Genomic DNA, 22,366 nt, shown 5'->3' with positions numbered 1-22,366 from the left:
AGGCATTCTGGTCAGGCTGAAAACTTAGCATGAGTTCAAGAGAGTGAGTGCCATCTCCCAGACCAGATTGTGGTAAAGTGGAACAGTCACATGAATGCGATCCGTGCTCAGGCTCAGGCCCTAATTATATGGGAAAAGAGTGTGGTGTGACAGCTATGGCGGGGATTGTGGTTGTGTCCTAAGAGAGTGCAGCTGACCCTGCGGAGAAGGAGAAGGAGAGAAAGTGAGAAGACATAAAGAGACAACATGAGGAGAGCAGAGAAGAGCAGACGTGGAGGGCAGAGGCGAGGACAGGAGAAAGTGAGAAGAATATAGCAAAGGACAAAAAAGAATGAAAGTGTGCGTGTATTTGTTCAATAATAGGGAGGGAGGTTGACAGTGGAGTCAGAGTGTCCTATGTGTTGCTGCTGTGTATGGCCAGGGGCTTTCAGGAAGGATTTAAAGAGCCACAGCAACACCACAAAGCACCAAGGGAAAGGGGGTTGCCCAGCAGGGGCCAGGGGAGGGAGGGCGAGCGGGGAGAGGGGCAGGCTGGCCGGAGTGGCTACTCTGATCAGGATCCATTTCCAGCCTGGGCCTTGGAATTCCTTTGTTCCTGTCACAGGTCTCCGTTTCCCCCTCGCCTTAATCCCAGCCTGCCTCACGCCCAGTAACACAGAGCAGGGCAGGTAACTCTGCCACAGGCATGCCTCTCTATTTACAGACCAGTCCCCACATGGCAGCCTCTCATATAAATAATAATAGCTGTGGTCACACTGAGGAGAAAGACAGTGAGTTAATATTACAGGTTGTCACTACAAAAATGCTTCTGTGTCAGAAAAGTTCTGTGAACTGTCTCAGCAGGGGGCTGAAAGGATGGCATGTGTTCATTCTCCCTAAAATGGACTTCCAACAGACATGCAATGGTTTATATAGTTGTGCATTTTGTACACAGAAAGTCTCAGTCACACTATGACTGAACAGTTTTTCCAAAACTGTTTTAGCCTGGGGCTGTAGGCCTTCAAAGAGCCAGAGAAGCCAAGCAAAGCTAAATCTATGACAGGGCAGCGCAAAAATTAACCATCTCCCTTTCAGTCTCGACACATCCTCCGCATTCTTCATTGGGAGGGAGATGGTCATTCGTAAACACATTCTCCAACAGTAAAGCTATCCAGCAACACTTGTGCTTTCCCGCAATGGCCGTGGCCAGGCTGCCTTAAGCCCCCTTCATAGGGCTGCCAAGAGGAGTCAGTGGTACACTGTGCAGCACTCGCAAAGCCCTCTCCCACGGCTATTAGTGACCATTCATCTGGGGAGCCTGGGAAAATGCCTCTCCAGCCTGCCGTGGCCATGGGGAAACAGGCTGGCAGGTGTTCCCTCCCCCTAAGCCCTGGCACCTGTGCAGGGAGAGGAAGAAGGAACCAGCTCTGCCATGGGCTAAAACGAACTCTAGGTACCACTTTGCCAGGGCTCCTCCAACTCCTCCAACTGGTAGGAAGACTCTCAAACACCGGGCTAAACCATACCCGAGCTCCGCCTCACATAGAGAGATCAATGTGGCCGTATCAGTGCTAATAGAAGGCGCAAGACATCTGGTAATGTACTTTGGCAGTTTGAAACGGCATGTTAACTAAATCCATGTATAACGGGCCTTCTCAGTTTACACTGCTACGCATGAAGCACCCATAAGGCAAGTTTTAAATGACTACTAAAAAACACATTAACAACAACCCCAACGTTAATTAACCGACCTGAACGACTACGATGGAATGCAATTTGATGTGTTGTGATGTTTAGTTTTTTTGCTTGCCTCTAACATGTTCTCATTGAGACTCTTTACATGTGTTAAATGTCTTGTTTTATGTGTTAGGTTTGTTTTGTGTGTACCCCAGGAGGGGTGGGTGCTTTCTCCGACACAGATATATGCACCATCATAGAGAACAACATCGGTATCCCCTTGAGGTAGAACAATGCAAGACCATGAGAAAAAGGAAAACCAAGATAGCACACAATCAGTTTAAGTAAACAAAAAATAATCTAATGCAAAAAGTAGAAGTGTATTATTAGCGTCTGGCAAATAATCCCTAGGGAAGCCTGTACAGTATGTTATGTTGTCAAAGAGGGCCATGCCTGAAATGAACAGGTTTTCTTTCTTTTGGCTCGTTTTCTGCAAAGCAGTGGCATCTTCATGAAGACAAATGTGACACTCGCGCTGTCACAGAGCATAACCACCAGCTCCCTCACTCAAATATCATATCAAATGACAAAAATGTATTCCTCAAAGCACAGAGAACCCATTATCCACTCATTTTCAATCTGTAATTACTCTGAGAAATGTGGGTGTGTTCAACACGGTCTACCAGGGAGAATGCAAGAGGCCTCTCCCAAGCTCCCCTTCCTGGGCTTCCAAAGTTGAACATGTCCGTTCGGCTTGTCCAGAGCCAAGATGTTTGGTGGGAAAAGTTCCCTCTGTTCATCTCTCTAAAAACATAAATAAATCACATCACTATGAGCTAATCATGAAATCTCAAGTAGCCTGGGTTAAAAAAAAGTGAGGGGGGCTGGGGGTTGACAGTTGGAAATTGGCCCCTGCAGCTGAGATTGAAAGAAATGGTTTGGATTTATGTTGGCAGAAGACATGGGATAAGCCTCTCTCTGACATGTTCACTGGGTGCTATACACACACAACACAGCTACATGCATAAATACAATAACCCATAGAGATAACTCAGATAGAAACACTTGCACTGAAGGACCTTGGAATGTTAAAAGCTGTTGATGGCTCATTTGAAGTGCCAACAGCTGAGGCTGTTACGCAGTTCTTACTGCTGTCTGTTGGCGGAAGCCCCTGTGATTTCACACTGGCACCAGCTCAAACACCGCCTCATACAGACCCACATTCCCCCTCCCATACCATCCCACACATAGCACCACACTCCATCCGCCTATTCCTGGCCCAGACGTCAGTACTACCCCGCCTGACACCTTTCTCTATATGCAACACAACATGCACATGCTCCAGCACATACACATGTCTCACTCCAGGATATCCAACTTAATTCTGCTCTCAAATAACATATTGCTGCACGCAGACACACACAGATGCAGGTCTTCTGCTGAAACGGATAGACACAGAAAACCAGATTCCACTCCCTGCTACGGACAGCCTGAAAGTCCTGTGAGGATTAGCAGGTTAGCGTTTGACCTGCTTGCAGAATAGACGACCCCTATACTTAATACCCACCCTGGGGTTTGCTGTGCTTCCCTCCCTAAGCCTGTAGTCTGTCCTCCCCGTTTTATGGCTCCTGCCTGCCTGCTTGTTTCTCACAGTCACAGTCTCCACCTTTACTGCTCTGCCACCTCCCTCACATGGGACAATGAAAAGACCAAGAATGTCATTACACTCACTTAAGACCTAATAGGACGAGAGCACATGAACTGTGTAGGCCTGTTTTAGGCGCTACACCTTTTCATGTTCTGCGAGGGGAAAATTCTCCGATATGGTATGGAGTCATGTTCCACTGGTTACATTCTTTTTGGCAAAGCTGCAAGGAGCTTAATCATTTTTACATGCATATTTCACTGCTGAAATACTGATAGTCCCCTTGTTCACACAGTGGAGCGAATTTGTGTGCGCAAGTGTGTGTGTGTGTGGAGCCTCAGTCTGTGATCTCCATCATCAGAGATGTCTGTCTCTCCTCAGTCTGTCATGGGCAATATGAGAAAGGCTTTTCAGTAACTTTACACTGTCAGCCTGTTCACACCTAGCCCAGGGGGAGGATATATCTCTCCAGCACACTGTCGCTCCTTCTGATTTTCAATGGCTCTGTCGCATATGAGCACCTGTGTGCACGCATGCACATGTGCACGCAACACGTATGCCTACTTATGAAGACTATATGTTCATCAAGAAAATGACAAAACTTGAATAACATGTACAGGTACAGCTGCGTATGAAAACAAATGCGCTCGTGGACTAAGGTTGTCAAAATACCATGTGGTTAAAACAAAATGATTAATTATACATTGGATAGTACCAAAAGTACCAACGCTATAAAAAAAACCCCCAAGGCTACACAGTTGAAACAACGAGGAAGAAAATCAACTGGTCCTCAACCTGTGGCTGCTAGGGCATTCTGTCCAACAACGAAGCTGCCACGTGACTGGAGGCAGAGGCAGGCAGCACTACACAAGAAGATGTTAGAACTTCCAGCCAGCGGCCCGTCACTGTTATTTACCGCTGTTTTGTGTTAACACGAGAAGCAACATTAAAGGAATAAAAAAGAAGAAAAGAAAAAAGAATAGAATAGAAAAGAAAAGAATAATGAAAGCAATAATTATAACAAAAAGAATGTGTAAGCCTATATGGTAGAGAAATCATTTAATTCTGTACCAGCGCTGTGGGCAGGCTGCTAGTTAAAAAAAGAAATCCTATTTTGTGTGCCCAGGACTGTTTTTCATTTTTGCTGTGGTACTAAAAGAGGTATTGAATATTTTATACACACACACACACACACACACACACATATATATATATATATATATATATATATATATATACATAAAGTATATAGCAAAGTTTAAAATTCTGGTATCATGACAATGGTAACGCAGTTTTAGTGGACGGGAAGACTAAAGTGGAGGGGAGTAGCGTGAGAGGCAGAGCTGCAGCCACAGGAGAAACTTTATGGGGCTGACTGCCCTGTAATCCCACTCTCACAGTCAGGCCTGCCCTGCTGAGTGAGCCCAGTTTAACTGCCTTTAACTGCTACCTGTGACAAACCTGTGCCTTACAACACGCAGCTGGGGGTTCCTCTGAAGCTAGGCTTACAGTGCTTCAAAGGCATGTGTGTGGGTGGCTGGAGGAATGTACTAACATTGGATAAATGGGAATGAATTAATTGTCTTATTCACAGTGGATCGTAATTTACTGACTTTTCTCTCTGTGTATAGGGTTGTATAATTATTTGTATATATGTGTCACGGCAACTGTTTCTGGTGTTATCCAGTTAAGTACAAGTACAGATAGACAGGTGTGCCAACATCACACACCACTGAAGGGTAACAAACATTAGCCATTTTAATAGACATCCATTTTGTGCCAAGTTAAACACTGCAACACAATATGAAAACTCCTATCAGCTCTTGCCTTCAGGTCACACCCTGGGCGTAGAAAGCCACCGTGTCCCAACTAGTTCTGTTGTCTTTCCTCCCACACTCTCCTTTAACAGGTAGCCATGAAATACTTTTTAGACTGTTTTGTAACTCCATTCCCGTCCTCCTCAGAGCTCAGTGGCCCACGTCCATGCACACAGCCATATCTCTCCACTGAGCTCCAAGTGGATAAATAATGGTTTTGAGTTCATAGCCAAAGTAAACCATTTTACTTATTCAAGAGCTGATGACAGACACACCTAGGACAAAGAAAGGGAAGACAAAGATGACTACATTCCAGAGGAATGAGCAACAGTGAAATCAAAACAGAATAAATATAACTCGTAGTTATTACCAAATAACTATTTCAACAATACTCCAAGGAAACACATGAACAAGAAATGTGATACACAACGATGGATTATAATGAGGGTCTCAGGATGGTGTGTTACCGTTCAAAGAAAAGGCTGAAGCAGGTGCCAGCTCCTTCCTCTGTTTGGGCTGTCTTCTACTATGGAGGGACTCTGTGTACTGCTTAACCCTCTGGTCCACAGCATCTCGAACCAGGGTTGTAACCTCCTACAAACAGTGTGCAGATATTTTAGTACAGCAAAATGTTGTTGAACGGCTGAGAGGAGAGCAGAGGCAAACAACAGGCCAGTGAAAGGCCAGTAAGGCAACTCCACAAGTGCCTAGGTGGAGGGATGAGAACAGTTCTGCAACAATGAAAACCCCAATGAAGAATAGACAGAGGGCTCAAAGTCATTTCAGATTCCATGCTGCTGCTGTCTTTTGAAAAGGCCCCTAGCAGAAGAGAAGCCATATATTCACTCACACACTTATTCACACCCACGCCCTTCTCCCTGTGTCTGTACCTCGATGTGATCTGTAGTAAACCAGCTGCCGTCCTCTTGGCCGCCCAGGGGCAGAACGTGGAGATCCACCAGCACGGCAAAGTTCCCACACTGTAGTACAAAGAGGAAGGACAGCCACAGGTTGCTGAGGGGCATTGAGCTCACAGACAACAAAGGAAATCAGAGTGTGGGTGATTGACAGCGAGACAAACCACAACGACCCCCTGTGTCCTCAAACATCACCCCAGGCCTCTCATGGCAGTCTCCTCCCTCTTGTTTCTCTGTCTAGCCATCTCTTTACCAATCTCTTTGCAGAAAGTACGACCCTGTCTGCCTCCTCAAATTTCCCCTATGCCAGCTTAAAAACTACTTTCTCGTTCTATCAGCTTTGCAATGCAGTCACTGCCTCAGGTCACAACCGACTGCACAGAGAAGTCTGAAGATGCACCACATAAATGGGGATTATCCTACTTTGCATCAGAGTGGTCATGAAACTCCACAGATCTACCCTAAAGCACTACATGTTTCTGCACTTCTGCACTGTAACTTTTTGAGTGCTGTAGGAGTACTGTGTGTAGGGGGCTGCAGAGTGGATTCCTAAGGCACTACGTCATTGTGTCAATGACAATAAGCTACAAGGGACAGGGAGGCCAGAAATGCCGCGGCTGGTTAAGTTTCTGTTACATCTTTTTCAGGCCAGCCTGATTATGGTTTACACATGAGTGCAAAAGCTGCCCACTGCAGAGAGCAAATGGATGTGGGTCTCGTGTGAACTTCGCCTCTCCCAGGACAAGGAAGTAATGGATGGACTGAGACCACCCACAATATGACACAGCTGAGCAACAAGTACTGCCCTAAAACCCAGAGTGATAATGCAGCAGAAAGCATTGAGTTGAATGGGGTAGCAAAAACACAAAAAGACTGAACCAGGCACAGATTTCACGCTCCAAGTGCAGAACTGGAAAAGACTGTGTACAAACAGAAGTGAGTATTCATTTAGTAACAGGGAATACTTATGCATGCTAAAAACTTTGTTGTGAGCCAGACTCATCCACTGGGCCAAGGTTTCGCAGACAGAGGGACTAAACTCTACAACCCAGACTTGAGGGATGTTCCTCAGGCCTCTCTCTCTGGATGGTCTGAGAGAATTGAATAACAGGGTGTGTTGGGGAAGGTCCCCACTACTTAGGTCCTAATTCTAGACACAAGCCTACACTTCCCATCTCCAGACTCTCTCCAGTTGCCTCCTCCTCTTGTTGAAAAGGAGTTTGGTTAGCTCCTTTCTCAAAGACGGTTAGAAAACTGAAGTTGGGTCAGGAACCTTTGTCAACTGATGCTAAAAGGTTAGCTTTGAGCAAATCAAGCTGCGAAAAATCTTTTTTACCCCTATGAGAGCATTTCTCTTTCTCATTGTCTTTCTGCGAATAATAACTGCAGTAGAGCTGCTTTCTTACTTCTACTTGCCAGTCAATTGGAGGAGAGGGCGCCCCCATATGACCAATCAAGTTAATTTCTGCCATACCTTGCTGTGTTTCTCTGCAGAACAGGTCAAGTCCCAAAACCTTAATGTGTGCCAACTTGTACTTAAGTATGTCTCTGCATCAGTGTTACCAAGACTAATGGGAAATTAATGTTCCACTAAGTCTATTATAAAGGCCATGAATTAGTCTGTGATCTTCTGACTCATCATGTCACAACTTGAAATAAATAAAACGTCAATGTTTTATCCAAACAGTCAAAATGTGATAACTACAAATAGAAAATTCTCAGAACTAACTTTGCCAAAACACGAACAAAAAGTGTTACACAAACATGCTTCCACAAAGACAAGAATGCCACGGAGCAGAACGGAGCCCCCCTTATATGCCAGCCCCTTGTGTAAAAAATGTGTGCACGTTGCCTGTCAGTATAAACTCGTCCCTACAGATCAGTATTCTCTCCATCGTCTGCCCTTTGTCTCGCAGCGGTCCACGGATGACTGGTGGCCTCAGCTGACTGCCTCCAACAATTACCAGTGTGTGGGAAAGCCTAGCAACAGAGGGTCAGACCTTGTCAATCAAAACACAGGGACCAACTAGTGGATGAGTCCCACAGTGGTTTCTTGGGGTTGGACTTGACACACGCTGGATAGGTTTTGGTATCCTGACTTCAGTTTCTGACTTTTGAGACCTGAGAATGGCTTTACAGACAGTATGACATATAGCAACACAACCAACTTTTACCAGTTTATCAGATATACAGGACCTGCAATAAATCATGTCATGTCATTGACAATGTGTCAGAGGACTGTTAATTCACCTCATAGTAATTTTTGCAGTCAAAGTTAATGCTGGTGTTGCATGGGACTGCTTCATAATTAAGGGATGTTGCTAATATTATGTCCTCTGCGTGCGTGTAAATCCTGACAGGGACCACAAGATAAATCTTCTAGGGTACATAGCTCAAAATTACACAAGCTAATGCTATAAAGAGCAACACAAGGTTAATTTGATCAATATCCTGGAACAAAGAAAGCAGTATAGGGAGTTGCTCGATCCTCATGGAGAGACTCAGCGGGGTGAATCCCCTAAAGTGGTTTTCCGAGCTTCTGATTGAGTCTGTGTTTTGGGCTGACTGCCAGACATCTACCAAGCCTTAGACTAACTTCCTTTTATCACATTAGAGCAGCAGACAAGACTCAACTGGGAACTGGACATTAATGATAAACACTGGTCTGCCCCTTACACAAAAACAGCATGTGATTCCCTGGGCTTCTCAGAAAAAGGGGAATTTTGTCAGGAATGCAAACTAATGCAATCCCACTAATAAGAAAACAATTAATTTGCTCAGCAAGATGCAGCGGTTTGGTGAAGGTGCAAATTTCCTGCTAAAGTGTCAATCTTTGAGTCAAGGCTGTGCTGTTTAGGTGCAGCTATCAGAGCTTTGACAAAGGAGGTCTGTGTTGAGTGTGGCAGATAAGACAAAGAAGCAGCAGAATCTAATTTTACACAAAGGCTCTGACTACAATCACATCATGTGGTCTAAATTTGTCAACTTCCAGCACAAAGAGTGACCTGTGGATCTCTAAGCTGAACTCTGTCATGAACTGTGACCCCCATGTATCCCCCTTAAAACCCAGCTATGGCCCCTCTTTAGTGAGAGCTATGCAAGCAGTCTAATACTTTGGAGATGTAGTAATACAGACCACAAGAAGCTTGTCTTCCATGAGCAACACAATCTGAAAGTACCTAAAAATCCAATATACCCAAAACCAAAAACAAGATAGCTTCAAAACAGCCCTCTCAAAAAAAATACATTAACACTTTCTCTACAACACCATCGCTACAGTATCATGAGCAGGACCCTAAGGTTTTAATTAGCCTGACATTCATTTATCAAATTCATGAGCAATTCTATTTTGTGTACTTTGCTTTGACACATTTAAGGCAACACTCTGAACAACTGTCACTGTTGTTGGAAAGAAAGGTTTGATAAAGGGCCAAGTTCTAGAGGAAGTTACTCTTTTCATACATACTAAAGTGGGCCAGCACTGCTTTGTTCTCTGTCTTGCACAGGCTTTTTAGAGTTATGAACAGAGGCTGAATGCTGAAAGAGAGGCGGCAAGGAGCGCTATTTAATACCAAATCCTTTATTGTGCCATCTTTTGTGTGCTGTCACACAGTGAATGAATAGGAATGAGTCTTCCTGCAGGCTAAGCTCAACTCCTCTATCCTAATTCTCCCCACTGCCAATCTGATATCCACGACCTGCAGGAAAAAAAGGGTTAACCAACAAAGATAAAAAAAAACAAAACATGAGAAGCATTTGAGACCGAGGCTGCCCACGTAGTCCACAGCACAACATGAGAAAATTATTTCATATTTTCTGTCTGCAAATAAACAAATCCTGACTCAAACCCACTGACGGCTCCTTTCCCTTTCTAGTCTTCAGGGTTCTGGTCTATATCACTCTCAGTTCCCAAAACACTCTCTACCTTCCCTTATCTCTCTCCCAGACCCGGCTCTCCATCCTCCCGCCTGTACTGCTCCAAGTTGGGCACGGGGCCCAGACTCCTTGAGCAGCTTCACCCGCCTCCCCACCTCGCTGCCCTTTGCCATTGCTATCGCGCCGTATAAGAACCAGACCATCTCGGACTGCACTTAGCTCAGAGGCTAACACTAACCAGCCGCAGATGTTTACATTGGGAGAGAAGGAGCAGCAGATGCGGTCTCACTCGATAAAGCTTGCATCTCTCCCACTCTCCCTTTGTCTCTCTCTTTTTCTGACTCTCTCTCTCTCTCTCTCACTCTGCAAGTCTGCAAAGAACCCAGGGGAGCTCTTTAGATCTGTGGGTGTGACAACCTTGCTCTCAGGCTTTATTTGCCTCATTCCCAGCTCTCTCTGTGCTGTGAGTCACCTGGGTTTCCCCTTTAAAAAAAAGGCAATTCTTTTTTCCAGTTTTTCAAACTGCCAGATACTGCGCGGTGAAGCTTGAGACGTGATTATTATTATTGAGGCGAATGTTATTTACAGATAGTGTGCGGAAGTGTTTTGTGTGCAAAGCTCCCTTTATTCAGGTGAATGTTAGCACACCTGAGTCCTCTTTATTTGATGATAAAAAGAGACACAACCCAAGAGTGGAATTCCAGCAGCAAGAACAGACAGGAATATCTCCAGGTAACACTCAGCAAACAAAACTCAGGCAGACACATCCTTGAGAAATTGGTAGATAGAGAGAAATTGCAGGCTGAGAAGTGTTTGGCCTCATTAGTAAATGTGATTTCTGCACAGGGTGCTGTGGGGCAGTGCTGAGATGAAAGGAGGCTTTTTTACCCATGGCACCTTCTCTTTTGAAAGATACTCCAGGTTGAAAAGTGTCAAAATGTTTCTGATCAGACTGCAATGATTTTGTACAGAAGCATGATGTGTGGTCTGATATGAGCTCATCTACAGAGTGACAACAACACTAAACAGCACATAAACCTCTGACATTAAACTGCTCTGTGATAACTCAATCTTTTATTCTTAAAAAACTCTGTCGCAACCCACTACATTAGATGGTTAGAAAGTCAGCAGTGCATATTGCTAATAGAAGGCAGATTGCAGGGCTCTGCAGCGGTAATGTCCTGGCAGACAGCAAGCACTTCAGTGGATCAGTGTTTTAGCCTGCAGGCCCTTTTCGGGAGGTCTGAGAAGTGGCAGGTCACTATATAGTCTAAGCCTATTTAAGAAGGAGCATACCAGCACCTCCTGCAGTCGCACAGACCAAGGAAGGAGCTGCTTTAAAAACATCTTAGAAGAAAGAATCATAAAACACACTGCTGAACAGCCTATTAACATGGCACAGTGAATCAAGGAACATAGCTCATAACTGCTTCAATAATACAGCACTCTGCAGAGTTTACAACATGCCTTTATGAAATCAATGTCTCTGTGCAGATTTTCGTTCTTTAATATTCTGAGAAGTTAATTCATTCATTAAAAAACATGGTGGTGGTGGTGGTGGTGTTTGTTTTGCAAAAGAGGAGCCTGGGGTAGTGCCTTGAAAGCTATTGTTTGGACTGATCCCCTCTAACATGCTTGTTTGTGGTTAGCTGGTTAAGCATGGTAGAGGCTGTGTGCATTTTCTCAGGCAGAGTAACACAACAGTATCATTATGTGCCCAGTGGGAAGGAACCTTCCGTGAACCTCCAGGGTTTTACTCTCCCACAACCAACTGAGGGGGCTGGTGGGGTAGCCTGTATGCAGGCGTGCATATGAAACAAATAAAGGGAGTGAATGCAATATCTGGTCAACTAGGCACATATGGCATTATGGAGGATGTGAGAGATCAGTGCAAATGTCTGCAGCCCTCATCCAAAACTCTCAATAAATGAAACATCAACAAAAGAGAAACCAGTGGCTTTTCCTGCACTTAACAAAAACATCTGATGTGCATTATTACTGACAGAGCATCAGACTGAGGATGAACCGCTTGGTTTTTTAATAGAATGACTTTTCTCTGCTCTGTATCGCTGTGCTGATTAACAAAAGGCTCTTGGGGAGGCAGTCAGTTGAGATTTGCAAAAGGTGACCAGAAACTCTGAATAATGTTTTCTAAGGGATGAATAACAACAGCAGAATGTGGAGGCAAGACAGTTGAACCATGTGTCTGTACTTCCCCCTAGTGGCCAAAGAATTTGTTATGGAGAAGGAGAAAACAAATAACACACAGAGCAGTTGAAAAAAATGGCATGCTGCAAAACGTAAACAGAATGTGGTAACTTGATAATCATTTTATGACATATACTCAACTGAAAAAACGACAAAAAGTCAATACATTGAATGTTTAATCTAATCAGCTTCTTTGATTTATGTAAATATCTGCTTATTCTGATTTTTTTTTTTTCAGCAACATGTTTCAAACAAGCTGGGACAGGAGCAACTAAAGACTGGGAAAGTTGTGGAATGCTCCAAAAACACCTGTTTGGAACATTGTTTACCTGTGTAAACAGGTTCATTGGTAACAGGTGATAGCATCATGGTTGGGTATGAAATGAGCATCCTGGAAAGGCTCAGTCGTTCACAAGCAAGGATGGAGCGAGGTTCACACATAATCACATGATTGTATAAAGGTTAAGTATGAAGTTACTGCATAGGCTAAGGAACACTTAGTTAATAAACACAGTTTGTTTGCAAATGATTGGATTCGGTTTTCATTTACGTTTTACGCAGCATCCCAAGTTTTTTTGAATTAGAATTATAGAAGACGTTGCTACAGAATATTAATACTGGAAATGTTAGTGAAGCATGCACACTATACATTCTTGTACTGCATATTTTCCCCCACTGCAGAACAGCTTTTCAGTGGTTTAGCATAGACCATAATGACTCTAGCCACTTGGTGGAAGTAGTGTCTGTAGCAGTTCTACTGTTTCGCAATAACACAAACATAGCTGTTTATCATGAACGCTGACAAACACCAAAAAGTTTAATCAAATGCAGATTCATCTTATTCTTCAGTATCTATCTAGTGTGCATTTTGTGTAGGGAAACATTTTGCTTAAAGTAATTAAGAGGCTTTGTGGTCAGTGAACAGCACCCAAAAGCTCCATTAGTTAGAAACAATAGATTTTCCAACACATGACATATGCACATGTTTACAAGATATTAAAGAATATGATTAAAGTGTTTAGATGATAACCTTTCACTTTTGGGCACCATTTTTTGTGATTAGACCATCTTGCTTTGTAAAATGCACTCATATCAAACTAAACACACAAAACTTCCAATAAATAGGTTATGAGCTCTAGCTTTGTACAAGTTTTTACAATGTAGCGTGGTTACAGCATTGAACAAAGTGTGCTGAGGAAGGCTCTGAGCAAATATAATTGAAAAAAATCTAAACTTATGACATTAGACATTAAATGAGTTAAACACAATATTTATGTTTTTCTTGAAAATATGTTGAGCTTTTATCTGCAGTTACCTCTATGTAAATTAATTCTCAGCTGTATTCCAATGGTAGGCTCACAAGTCTAATGTAAAGCCTTGAGTTTTCATAGCTATTACACATAAATCTCGCACATTAATATAACTGAATTAAATTTAATATAACAATACACAGTGTAAATTAATAATGATCTATGTTGGAAGTGTGGAGCAGAAAGTGGCACATTTATCCATGCATTATGGGATCCTTCCCCTGTGGGAAAAAGTTATAGAGTATATGAGCAAATCATTAAATTGTGAACTTCCCAGGTCACCAAGACTATGTCTCCTTGGAGACAGAACTGTGGTACCACAGTTGAATAAATACAGTTTTAGAATATTAAAACTGGCCTAATAACATGTGCACGGATTATTCTGAGGTGTTGGAGGAATCCCCAGGCTCCCACACTGAGTATGTGGAAGACACAGATAATGGGGACTGTGGCATGCGAAAATATGTTGGGGAGATTAAACTGTGAAAATGATTTGATAAAAGAAAATGGAATGATTTTGAAAGACAAATGTATTAATTTACCTGCCTTATCTACTTACTTACCTGCCTGTCTTATTTTTATTTCTAGTTAATTTTTTTTATATATATACTATTTTTGACCTCCATTTTGTCTGTTGTTTGTTGTTCGTTTGTCTGTTCTAATAATGAAAATACAATAAAAATTTGAATTATAAAAAACAATACACAGTGTATTTCTTTGACACAACACTGCGCTGCAAGTAACTTTATATTTTGTGTTTCATTAGCACCTACCTTAATGACAAATTTGAGAGGAGCCATTGCAGTGAACACAGCAGTCAGCTAGTTTTACCTGAAACAAGTGTATAGGCATTGATTACACATGGCATCAACATTATCCAGGGATAATGACATGTAATACTGTTAGTGCACTGTAATGTAGTACAATGTAATGTCAGTCCTAACATGTACCCAAAGGAGTTTTGGTGGTGAAACAACTGTTACCTAGCTAACACTAGTTAGTTAACGTTGTGGTACGCTCTGGCCTTCATTTGCTATGTTCAGTTACTGTTGGACAAGCCTACAATAAATTAACGTGGCATCTTCAGAAGTAGCCGTATTAAAGCTTCAAAAAACAGAATAACTGGAGTTGGGCGTCAACAAGGTGTTGTAACGTAACGGTTTATCGAGTAACGTTAAGTTATCGATTAAGCTAACGTCAATCTGAGCATCCGGGCTCACAAGACGAATTATTACTGCGAAACAACATTATTGTCCTACAGATAAGCCGTCATTAGTATATAACACGTTACAGAAGGGTAAAAAACTATTCTGGTCGATATAACTTTGTGTGAATAGACGACATTTAAAGTTACAACAAATTTCATACCGCCAACAGTTTGAATGTTTGTCAAAAGATGGCACGGCAGGGGTGACGTCACATCCAGTTTGTAGTCCAATCACAGCAGAGACAGTACGAGTCGGAGCTTTCAGCGGTCGACTCTTAGCGAAAAAATAAGGCGGAAAAATTGAGTAAGGTAGCGAATTGACTGCACATCTCTGTTCTAAAGCGGAGTAGTTGAGTTATGGAATTTTAGGCTGACTACCTGTCGTGACAGCAAAATTTCTACAGACTGGCGAGAGAATGCGAAGATTCACTGATAGGACCCCACTAGTATCCAATGCTATGACCGCTACCATGGAAACCAGTTGCGTAGTGAAAAAGCCCGCATTAATCTCGACATAAAACATTGTCTAACGGTACTTTAATATTATTTTTATCACGCAATAGCCAGTATAATATCAAATCAATATTGTTTGTTTTTTTCTTAGTATACAATGATAAATATTCTATCCAGAATGTGTTTATTTTTTGTCAGGCAATGTTATAAGTCTCTATATCCGAGTCGTGGTGAGCAAAGGTGCTTAACGTGGAAGCGTCAAGGTACCGTTTTCTATCAAATTTCGCCTGACAGAAGTTTAAGGGATACCATTGTCGCTTATAACAATTATAGAAGCTGTAAGCAAAAGCTAAACGCACAGTTTGACGTTATGCCAAGCGACTTCTGTAACATTAGGCTGTCGACAATTGTCCTACGGTGAATTTGCTGCGCCAGTGCTCTCAGATATCACCGGTTAAGTGATGTCTCGACTCGTCAAGAAGTCGCCATCTGTTTGTACGGATCTACCGCTGGACAACACTGATATTTCTAACAAGCTTCATTTGTTTTATCAGCTTTTGAGATCTTGCTTCGGTCCGACAGGTAGACTAAAGCAAGTTCATAACAACATTGGAGGGCACGTTGTAACCACCTCAGCCTCCTCAGTTCTCCTTCCAGCCATTTCCTCCTCACAGCCTTTCATCAACCTGATAAAAACCTCTATTCTCAACCACGTTTCTCGTTTCAGTGACTGTGGTTTGTTTGCTGCCGTTCTTTGTTTGTCTCTCATTGAGCAAGCAAAGCAGTCTGGCCTCAGATATAATGTGGCTATCGGAGTGAACAAGCGTTTGCTGGGTCTGTGCACCAGTTACCTCCAACGAGAAGACTGCGGTTGTAAAGTGAAGCTCGACTTCTGCAGCAGCCACAACTTGATCAAATTAGCTCGCAGCATTATCTCCAGCAAACCAGCATGTGTGCTAACAGAGGAGGAGGCACTTCACATCAGCAAGTTGGCTGTACAAGCTTTTTTGCTAACTGTTCCGTGCAACAGCCCAGGTACAGTCAGACTTGGAAAAATAGTGAGTGTCTCTGTTGAAGGCCACTCTGTGCTAAACTCTGCAGTGTTTCCAGGTTTACTGGTGGATATGCCTGATGACTTTTTCCTCAACAAGGTAGAGGACCTGCAGTCCAATCTACTGCGTGTGGTGTTGTTCAGTGCATCTCTTGCAGGAGACCTTTGTGAACTAGGAAATGGAATAATTGAGGTGCACCCAGGTGTAGACACAGACTCGCAGATCCTGGATCAGCTCCTGGAGCTTGGCAAACAGGTGGTTAAAGATGAGGTGACGGTCTTTGTGTGTCAGAAGGTCATACACCCAGTCCTACAGCAATACCTGAGGAGTCACAGTATCATAGTAATAGAGAGACTGGGAATCACTCTCATGGAGCCACTAACTCAGCTGACAGGTAGGCCTCTAAATGTTTTAAAGCCATTATTTCAAATTCATATCATAAAGACACCCTTTTAAAAACCACAGGACTTTTAAGTTGGTTTTGACATCCCAAAGTTTCAAAAATAAATGAAAATGTTTTTTCTAACTTTAAAGCTACTTGAAAAGGTAGAAGGGAAGCGGCAATACTGGAATGTGTGTAAATGTAAGATAATAGCTCTGATAGAGCTTTGAAATTTCTTTTTGATGTGAATGTCTGCATGTACATATGGGTAGTGTGCTGTCCAGGCAGGTGTATCTTGTACTGTTACTTTGCACTGAGTGTGAGGTCCTCTTTTCTGTCCACTTTAACAAATAGGTGCTCAGCCTGTGGCCACATTACATTCCACAATTCCAGCCAAGGCCTATGGGAAGGTGGGGGAACTCATTCTTAGGCAGTTTGGATCCAAGAATATGCTGCATATACATCCTCCTGCAGAGTCAGCGGTCTGCACGATGATCCTCTGCCACAGGAATGAGACAATGTTAAGTGAGGTGAAGGTAAGATAAAGTGAGGCATGTAGGGATCGTACTCTTGGCTTCTTGGGTTTGAGTTCATTCTGTAAAGCAGAAATATGATAAATAATATATGGCCCCATAAAGCTCAATTTTTATAACACAGCCAGAGGGGGTGATTCAAATCTTCAAAAACACTTTTGATGAAATCATCCATCAACTGCAATCAGATATTCTTTTAAATCTACTTTAAAACACACAAAACTATATTCGAGCTGGGTATGACAGATGAACTGATGTGTTCTGTTTGTGCGTCTGTTAAAGGTGGTGTGCCAGAAGACAGAGCATGTGTTGAGACTCACCTTGAGGGAACCATCCGCCTTAGTTGGAGGTGGGTGTACTGAAACCCACTTGGCTGCTTACATCAGACAAAAGGTGAGATCCAATCTTAAACCAGTCCACTTTTATTGACTCCACATATCTTGACAGCAGCTTCATTAAAACATGTCACGATTCTGCTATATTTTTAGAGCATGAACGAAGTCACAGAGACAGTATCAGCGCTACGGTGCTCACAGGCAGAGTATTGTCTTGGGGTGGAGGGATTCTGCCGCTCTCTGGAGTCTGTGGCTGCAGCACTGGAGCACGATGGTGGGAATTCTTTAATCGACCTGACTCATGCTCACCACTGGACTCTCCCTGCAGATGTCATGAAAGACCACATGGAGGATAACTTGGGCTTCTGTGGCTGTGGACTAGTGCAAAGTAGCCCAGATAAGAAGTGGACTTATCTGAACACTAAATACTCCCAGTTCTCACCTGCACCACTGCCGAGAGACACTACTGTGCAGCCATGTGTGCTTGACTCCTTCACAGCTAAACTCAATGCATTGCAAGTTGCTGTAGAAACTGCTAATCTCGCACTTGATGTGCGATATGTAATTCAGGACATGAACTAGAAGAATAGACGTTTTATCTAGTGTGGAACTCTGGTTTGTGATGATCAGAATGAGGAATGAATGCTGAATGAAGTAATATTCAGTTCAGGCACCAGACACGAGATGTCAGCATTTCCTTGAGTGATAATCTGATTGAACCCTGGTGTCGTGAGAATGTCTTGCCTCTATCTTGTTGTCTTGTGGTTTACCTCTCAAGATACTGACTTATTAGCCCACGTGTCAGTAATATTAAGGTAATTTTACAACCAAATACTGATTACTGTTCTGATTGCTTTTATTAATCTGTTACCATTTTTTTAACTTTTCAGCCAATAACACTTTTTGTGAGAGTTTGCGAGAACATACAAATTCAGAATTCAGCATCTAGGGAAGATATTAGGCAAAGTTTTATGATCAGAGAGACCATGGCTGTGGCTCAGGAGATAGAGCAGGTCATCCTCCGATCAGAAAATCAGTGGTTCGATCCCCCCAGTCTGCATGTCCAAATCATTCAAGACACTGAACTCACCTCCACTCACCTAGTGGGGAGTGATCTGCCATCAGTGTATGAATGTGTGTGTGAATGGGTGAATGTTACGAAGTTGGTAGACCAGAAAAGCACCACATAAATGCAGTCTATTTGCTATTCACTCTGTCTGGTGAGGTATCTGGACCAAGTTCCATACAGTGTGATGAGATGTCCCAGCTCTCTCTTCGCTACAGTGGTCAACTATGCTCCGAGACTCCAAGATACTTGAACTCACTCCCAACCCGCTGTTCTCCAGCAGAGAACAATGGCCTTAGGTTTGGAGGTCCGGTTTTTGCTGTTTCACACTCGCCTGCAGACTGCCCAAGTGTGTGCTGAAGGTCATGGTCTGATGAAGCCAGTAGAACTACATCATCTGCGTAAAGCAATTCTGAGGTCCCTAAACCAGACAGCCTCATCCCCCCCTGGCTGTGCCTTGCCACCAAGGAGCTTCTTCACTACCTCATATACCTCTAGGGATATGGATGAGACTTCCCAGGAGCCTTCAAACTCTGCCTCCTCCATAGAGGACATGTGGGTTGGTTAAGAGTTCCTCAGAGTGAACTTTCCACTTCTCAACAATATCCCCAGTCCAGGCCAGTAGTTCTCCTCCCTGATTCGCAACAACCTGAGCCAAGCCCTGCTTTCCCTTCCTGAGTCAATGGTTTGCCAGAGCGACCAAAAGTACTTGTCCACAGCCTCTGTGAACTCCTCTCACACCTGGCTGTTTTCTTTGGCCACAGCCCCTCTGGCCTCCTGGTACCCATCAACTGCTTCAGAAGACCCCCAGCTTCAAGGTGGAAAGGCCTTCTTCAGTTTGAAGGCCTCCTTGCCGCTCATATCCTCAAGCAGGTTCTTAGGTTGCTGCCATGACAGGCACCGATGACCTTCTGACGACAACTCCTACTTGACGCTTCCACAATGGAGGCCTTGAACATAGCCCACTCAGATTCCATAACCCTGTGAGGACGAGAAATTCTTCCAGAGGTGGGAGTTGAAGACCCCGCAGACAGGACCTCCACCAGATGTTCCAGGAATGAGATGTGTTATTTGTTATATATGAGTCTTTTTATATATGTACTTTTGCATAAAAATAAAATTTTATTTCTAGTCACAAAATCTGTTGTGCACCAAAGTATTCTGTTGGGTCTATGTGCAAGTGTCTTCCATTTCAGTTTGTATAGAAAGAGTTAAACAATCTGTTGTAACGCTTTTGTACAGGACTGTAACAACAGCAAGCAAAATCATAGCAGACTCTTGTGCTGTAAAATGAATGTAATTTCTGTTTAGAAATACAACAGGAGGGGTGGAGGTTGCTGTGCTGGTCATTTGCTGTTGGTTCAATCATTGTCGGCCCTTACAAGATGACCAGCGCCTTTTCGCTTTTTCTCTCAGAAGATGAATGGAATCAAAGCTTTTCGTAACTTGGGATAGTCTTTGAATTTCTCTTGGTAAAACCTGTAAGAGAGGAGCAGAACGTGGTATCTGTAACTCAGAAATGTCCGAACTCAGGCTATCTGTGATGTTTTAGCAAAGGTATTTCCTTTTTTTAATGTCTGGCACCTGTGATGGTAATAGGCTCTTGGTCCAATAAAACACAGGCTAAACACAGCAAATGAGAGTGCTGGAAGGGACCAGGTAGCTACAGCATAGCCGCACCACTCCACTGTCTCTCCTAAGTAGTTGGCACCAGACACGTATTCGAACAGACCTCCTGCAAGAGTTTTAGAAGACTACAAGTCACTACAAGTGCAGATTGGGTGAGAGGTTATTCAAGTGCAATCTCTGTTTCTTACCTGTAGGAATCTTGTAAACAACTTCTCCTGGTTTCCTTAAGTTGCGCAGAATATAGTCACTATGTATATTAATGGCCATTCCACTGTAAAACAGCAGTAAACCTAGAAAAATAGTTAAGAATTTTCACAATGTATGACACATCTAAAACGATATAGTCTTGTAGGCCTTTCATGTTTTGGAAATGAAAGTTTTTAAAGCAAAGAAGAAATATTTATCCCACCAGTTTTGTAGCGATAGTCAGCTGACCATTCATCATCAAACTGGGCACAGTGCAGGAGGTAGTGTCCCTGCAGAAAACCATTTAGAGAGCAGAAGAACCCTCCTGCCACCATCACACTCAGTGGGAAAGGCCTTCCTCTGGTCAGCAGTGAATAGACAAATGTCCTGTGATTGAAGACATAGTAGATACAGCAGGTGGAAAGTGGAGCAGGACAATTACGCATTTTATCCCTGCTGGTACACGCAAATTACATGTTTTACAACCAGGCAGAGCAACTTTGTACAAATGATTTAGCATTTAAGTGCAGGCAAAAAAGGTGCCATTAAGGCCCATTCTTCCTTCAAGGGAGGTTACCAATGCATTCTGCACAGTGTTTTAGCCTTCAGATTACAGCAGCAGGAAATCTCCTTTCCACTGCTCCCTTTTCAGTGTCTCCATCTGAAAATGTAGAATTTGTCTGAATACAGTGGCTGCATACAGACTGTACAACTAGCAGCTATTGGTACAATGGCAAAATTTATCTAAAAAAATAATACTACATTTTTGTGTAACTCCTTTTCTGAATGTAAACATTCAGAAAAGGAGTTTTAACTTAATGTTTTCAGCTTGTTTAATTTTTCACAAGTGATCAGTGCCATAGCAAACCGGTACGGAGAGTAAATCTTCCAATGAGTGTAACTAGATTCTTCACCTAACATTAATTCAGAACACCCCTATACTGTAAGTATAGCTGTGATGCTCATAATGTACAAAATTAGGTTAAGTAAATATCAGGCAAATAAAAAAATAAGTCAATGTAAGAATATATAGGAAATACCAGACATAATACAATAAATATAAAACAATACAAAAGAAAACATAAGTAAACACAAGAAAAACTAAAAACCTCATTAAATCAGTGTAAATAACATATTAAATGTGATGATTCTATCCTGCTGACAGACTGTCTTCTATAATTGCTTGTATTTTGAATGAATGGGGGTGTGTACTTTCTTACACACAACTCCAAAGACACTGATGTACATTTTCACACTCCCCTTCACATGCACATTAAATGGCCCAAACCAGACATCTCTCGCTCTCTCTTTACCTTTGAATGTAGTGCGTGCAAAAGGTTCCAAGCAGCAGGTACTTCCCCATACTGAAGGGTTTGTGCGAGGTGAACATTAAAAGTAGGGGAATCAGGAGAGCCGGCATCTCCTGAAGGAACCAGGCTAATCTGGCCGGGATCGTCCGAGGTGGAGGAGAGAGTCCCATGTGGCGCCCATAGGAGGGCTGTGTCTTCCTGTGATGGACCAAGTGCCCGAGTCCTGTCAGGATCATCCCACAGCTGAGATAGTTGACTAAGTCCCCATAGCAATGCATTTCACAGGTCTGTGCCTCAGGGTCGGGGAGCGTTGCGGTGATCTTTCCCTCTCAAAAACTTATGTTAAGAGTCTGTACGACGCTACTTGGATGTAAACAGCCTCTCTGACTCCTCCCAAAGCAAAGAGAGAGGTGTGTCAGCTGACTGAGCTGTGAGAGTGCTCCCTTTTTAACAGTGTTGGTACAAACAAAAAGGAAAATCTGTGTTGGCCTGAAGTCAACCAGTGTCCCTTGCTTGTAGAATCTTCTGTCTGTCCACCCTGTTTGCAGACATGCACAGCTGCTATTCTTTTAAGGAAAAATTAAAGTACAGGAGTGTAATTGATATGATCCTCCGGAGAAAAGTGGCAAGACCACAAAGACCAAACTATTAACAAAACCTGTTCTTCTTGATCAGGTTACTGACTTAGCTTAACGACTCTTTGAAAACGTTACACAGCAACTGGATTTTGCTGCAGAACCGAATTTGCCCAATATACTGGCATTTGCGTAAACAACAATCCTGC

At 43.0% G+C, this 22,366-nt stretch overlaps 3 protein-coding genes across 3 annotated transcripts in view; 1 reads left to right on the top strand and 2 right to left on the bottom strand.

Moving 5' to 3' along the window:
- LOC121614157 (SLX4 interacting protein) overlaps nt 1-14,824 on the bottom strand; it is a 34,474-nt gene extending 19,650 nt beyond the window's left edge. Inside the window, exons 1-4 of the mRNA XM_041947952.1 lie at nt 14,798-14,824; nt 14,203-14,260; nt 6,009-6,098; nt 5,586-5,712 (exon numbers count right to left, since the gene is read on the bottom strand). Coding sequence (XP_041803886.1) covers nt 5,586-5,712; nt 6,009-6,098; nt 14,203-14,229 — 244 coding nt within the window. The 5' untranslated portion in view covers nt 14,230-14,260; nt 14,798-14,824. The remainder of the gene's footprint in view (nt 1-5,585; nt 5,713-6,008; nt 6,099-14,202; nt 14,261-14,797) is intronic.
- A 616-nt stretch (nt 14,825-15,440) lies between these two features.
- mkks (MKKS centrosomal shuttling protein) lies at nt 15,441-19,507 on the top strand. The gene is made up of 4 exons (XM_041947796.1): nt 15,441-16,535; nt 16,878-17,059; nt 17,339-17,449; nt 17,545-19,507. Exons 1-4 carry the CDS (start codon nt 15,551-15,553, stop codon nt 17,971-17,973), a joined length of 1,707 nt encoding a protein of 568 aa, XP_041803730.1. The 5' UTR covers nt 15,441-15,550; the 3' UTR covers nt 17,974-19,507.
- Nucleotides 19,508-19,653: 146 nt separating this feature from the next.
- Nucleotides 19,654-21,927, bottom strand: srd5a2b (steroid-5-alpha-reductase, alpha polypeptide 2b). Its single transcript, XM_041947946.1, has 5 exons — nt 21,586-21,927; nt 20,496-20,659; nt 20,275-20,376; nt 20,042-20,192; nt 19,654-19,936 (listed from the first exon to the last, which is right to left on the bottom strand). The coding sequence occupies exons 1-5, from the start codon at nt 21,858-21,860 to the stop codon at nt 19,870-19,872; spliced, it is 759 nt and encodes a 252-aa protein (XP_041803880.1). The 5' UTR covers nt 21,861-21,927; the 3' UTR covers nt 19,654-19,869.
- Between the last annotated feature and the right edge of the window lie 439 nt (nt 21,928-22,366).

Source organism: Chelmon rostratus, chromosome 11 (assembly GCF_017976325.1).
Source record: "Chelmon rostratus isolate fCheRos1 chromosome 11, fCheRos1.pri, whole genome shotgun sequence".
Lineage (NCBI taxonomy): Eukaryota > Metazoa > Chordata > Actinopteri > Chaetodontiformes > Chaetodontidae > Chelmon > Chelmon rostratus.
The sequence above is the reverse complement of the archived record's forward strand: the minus strand, read 5'-3'. Positions and strand labels throughout refer to the sequence as shown.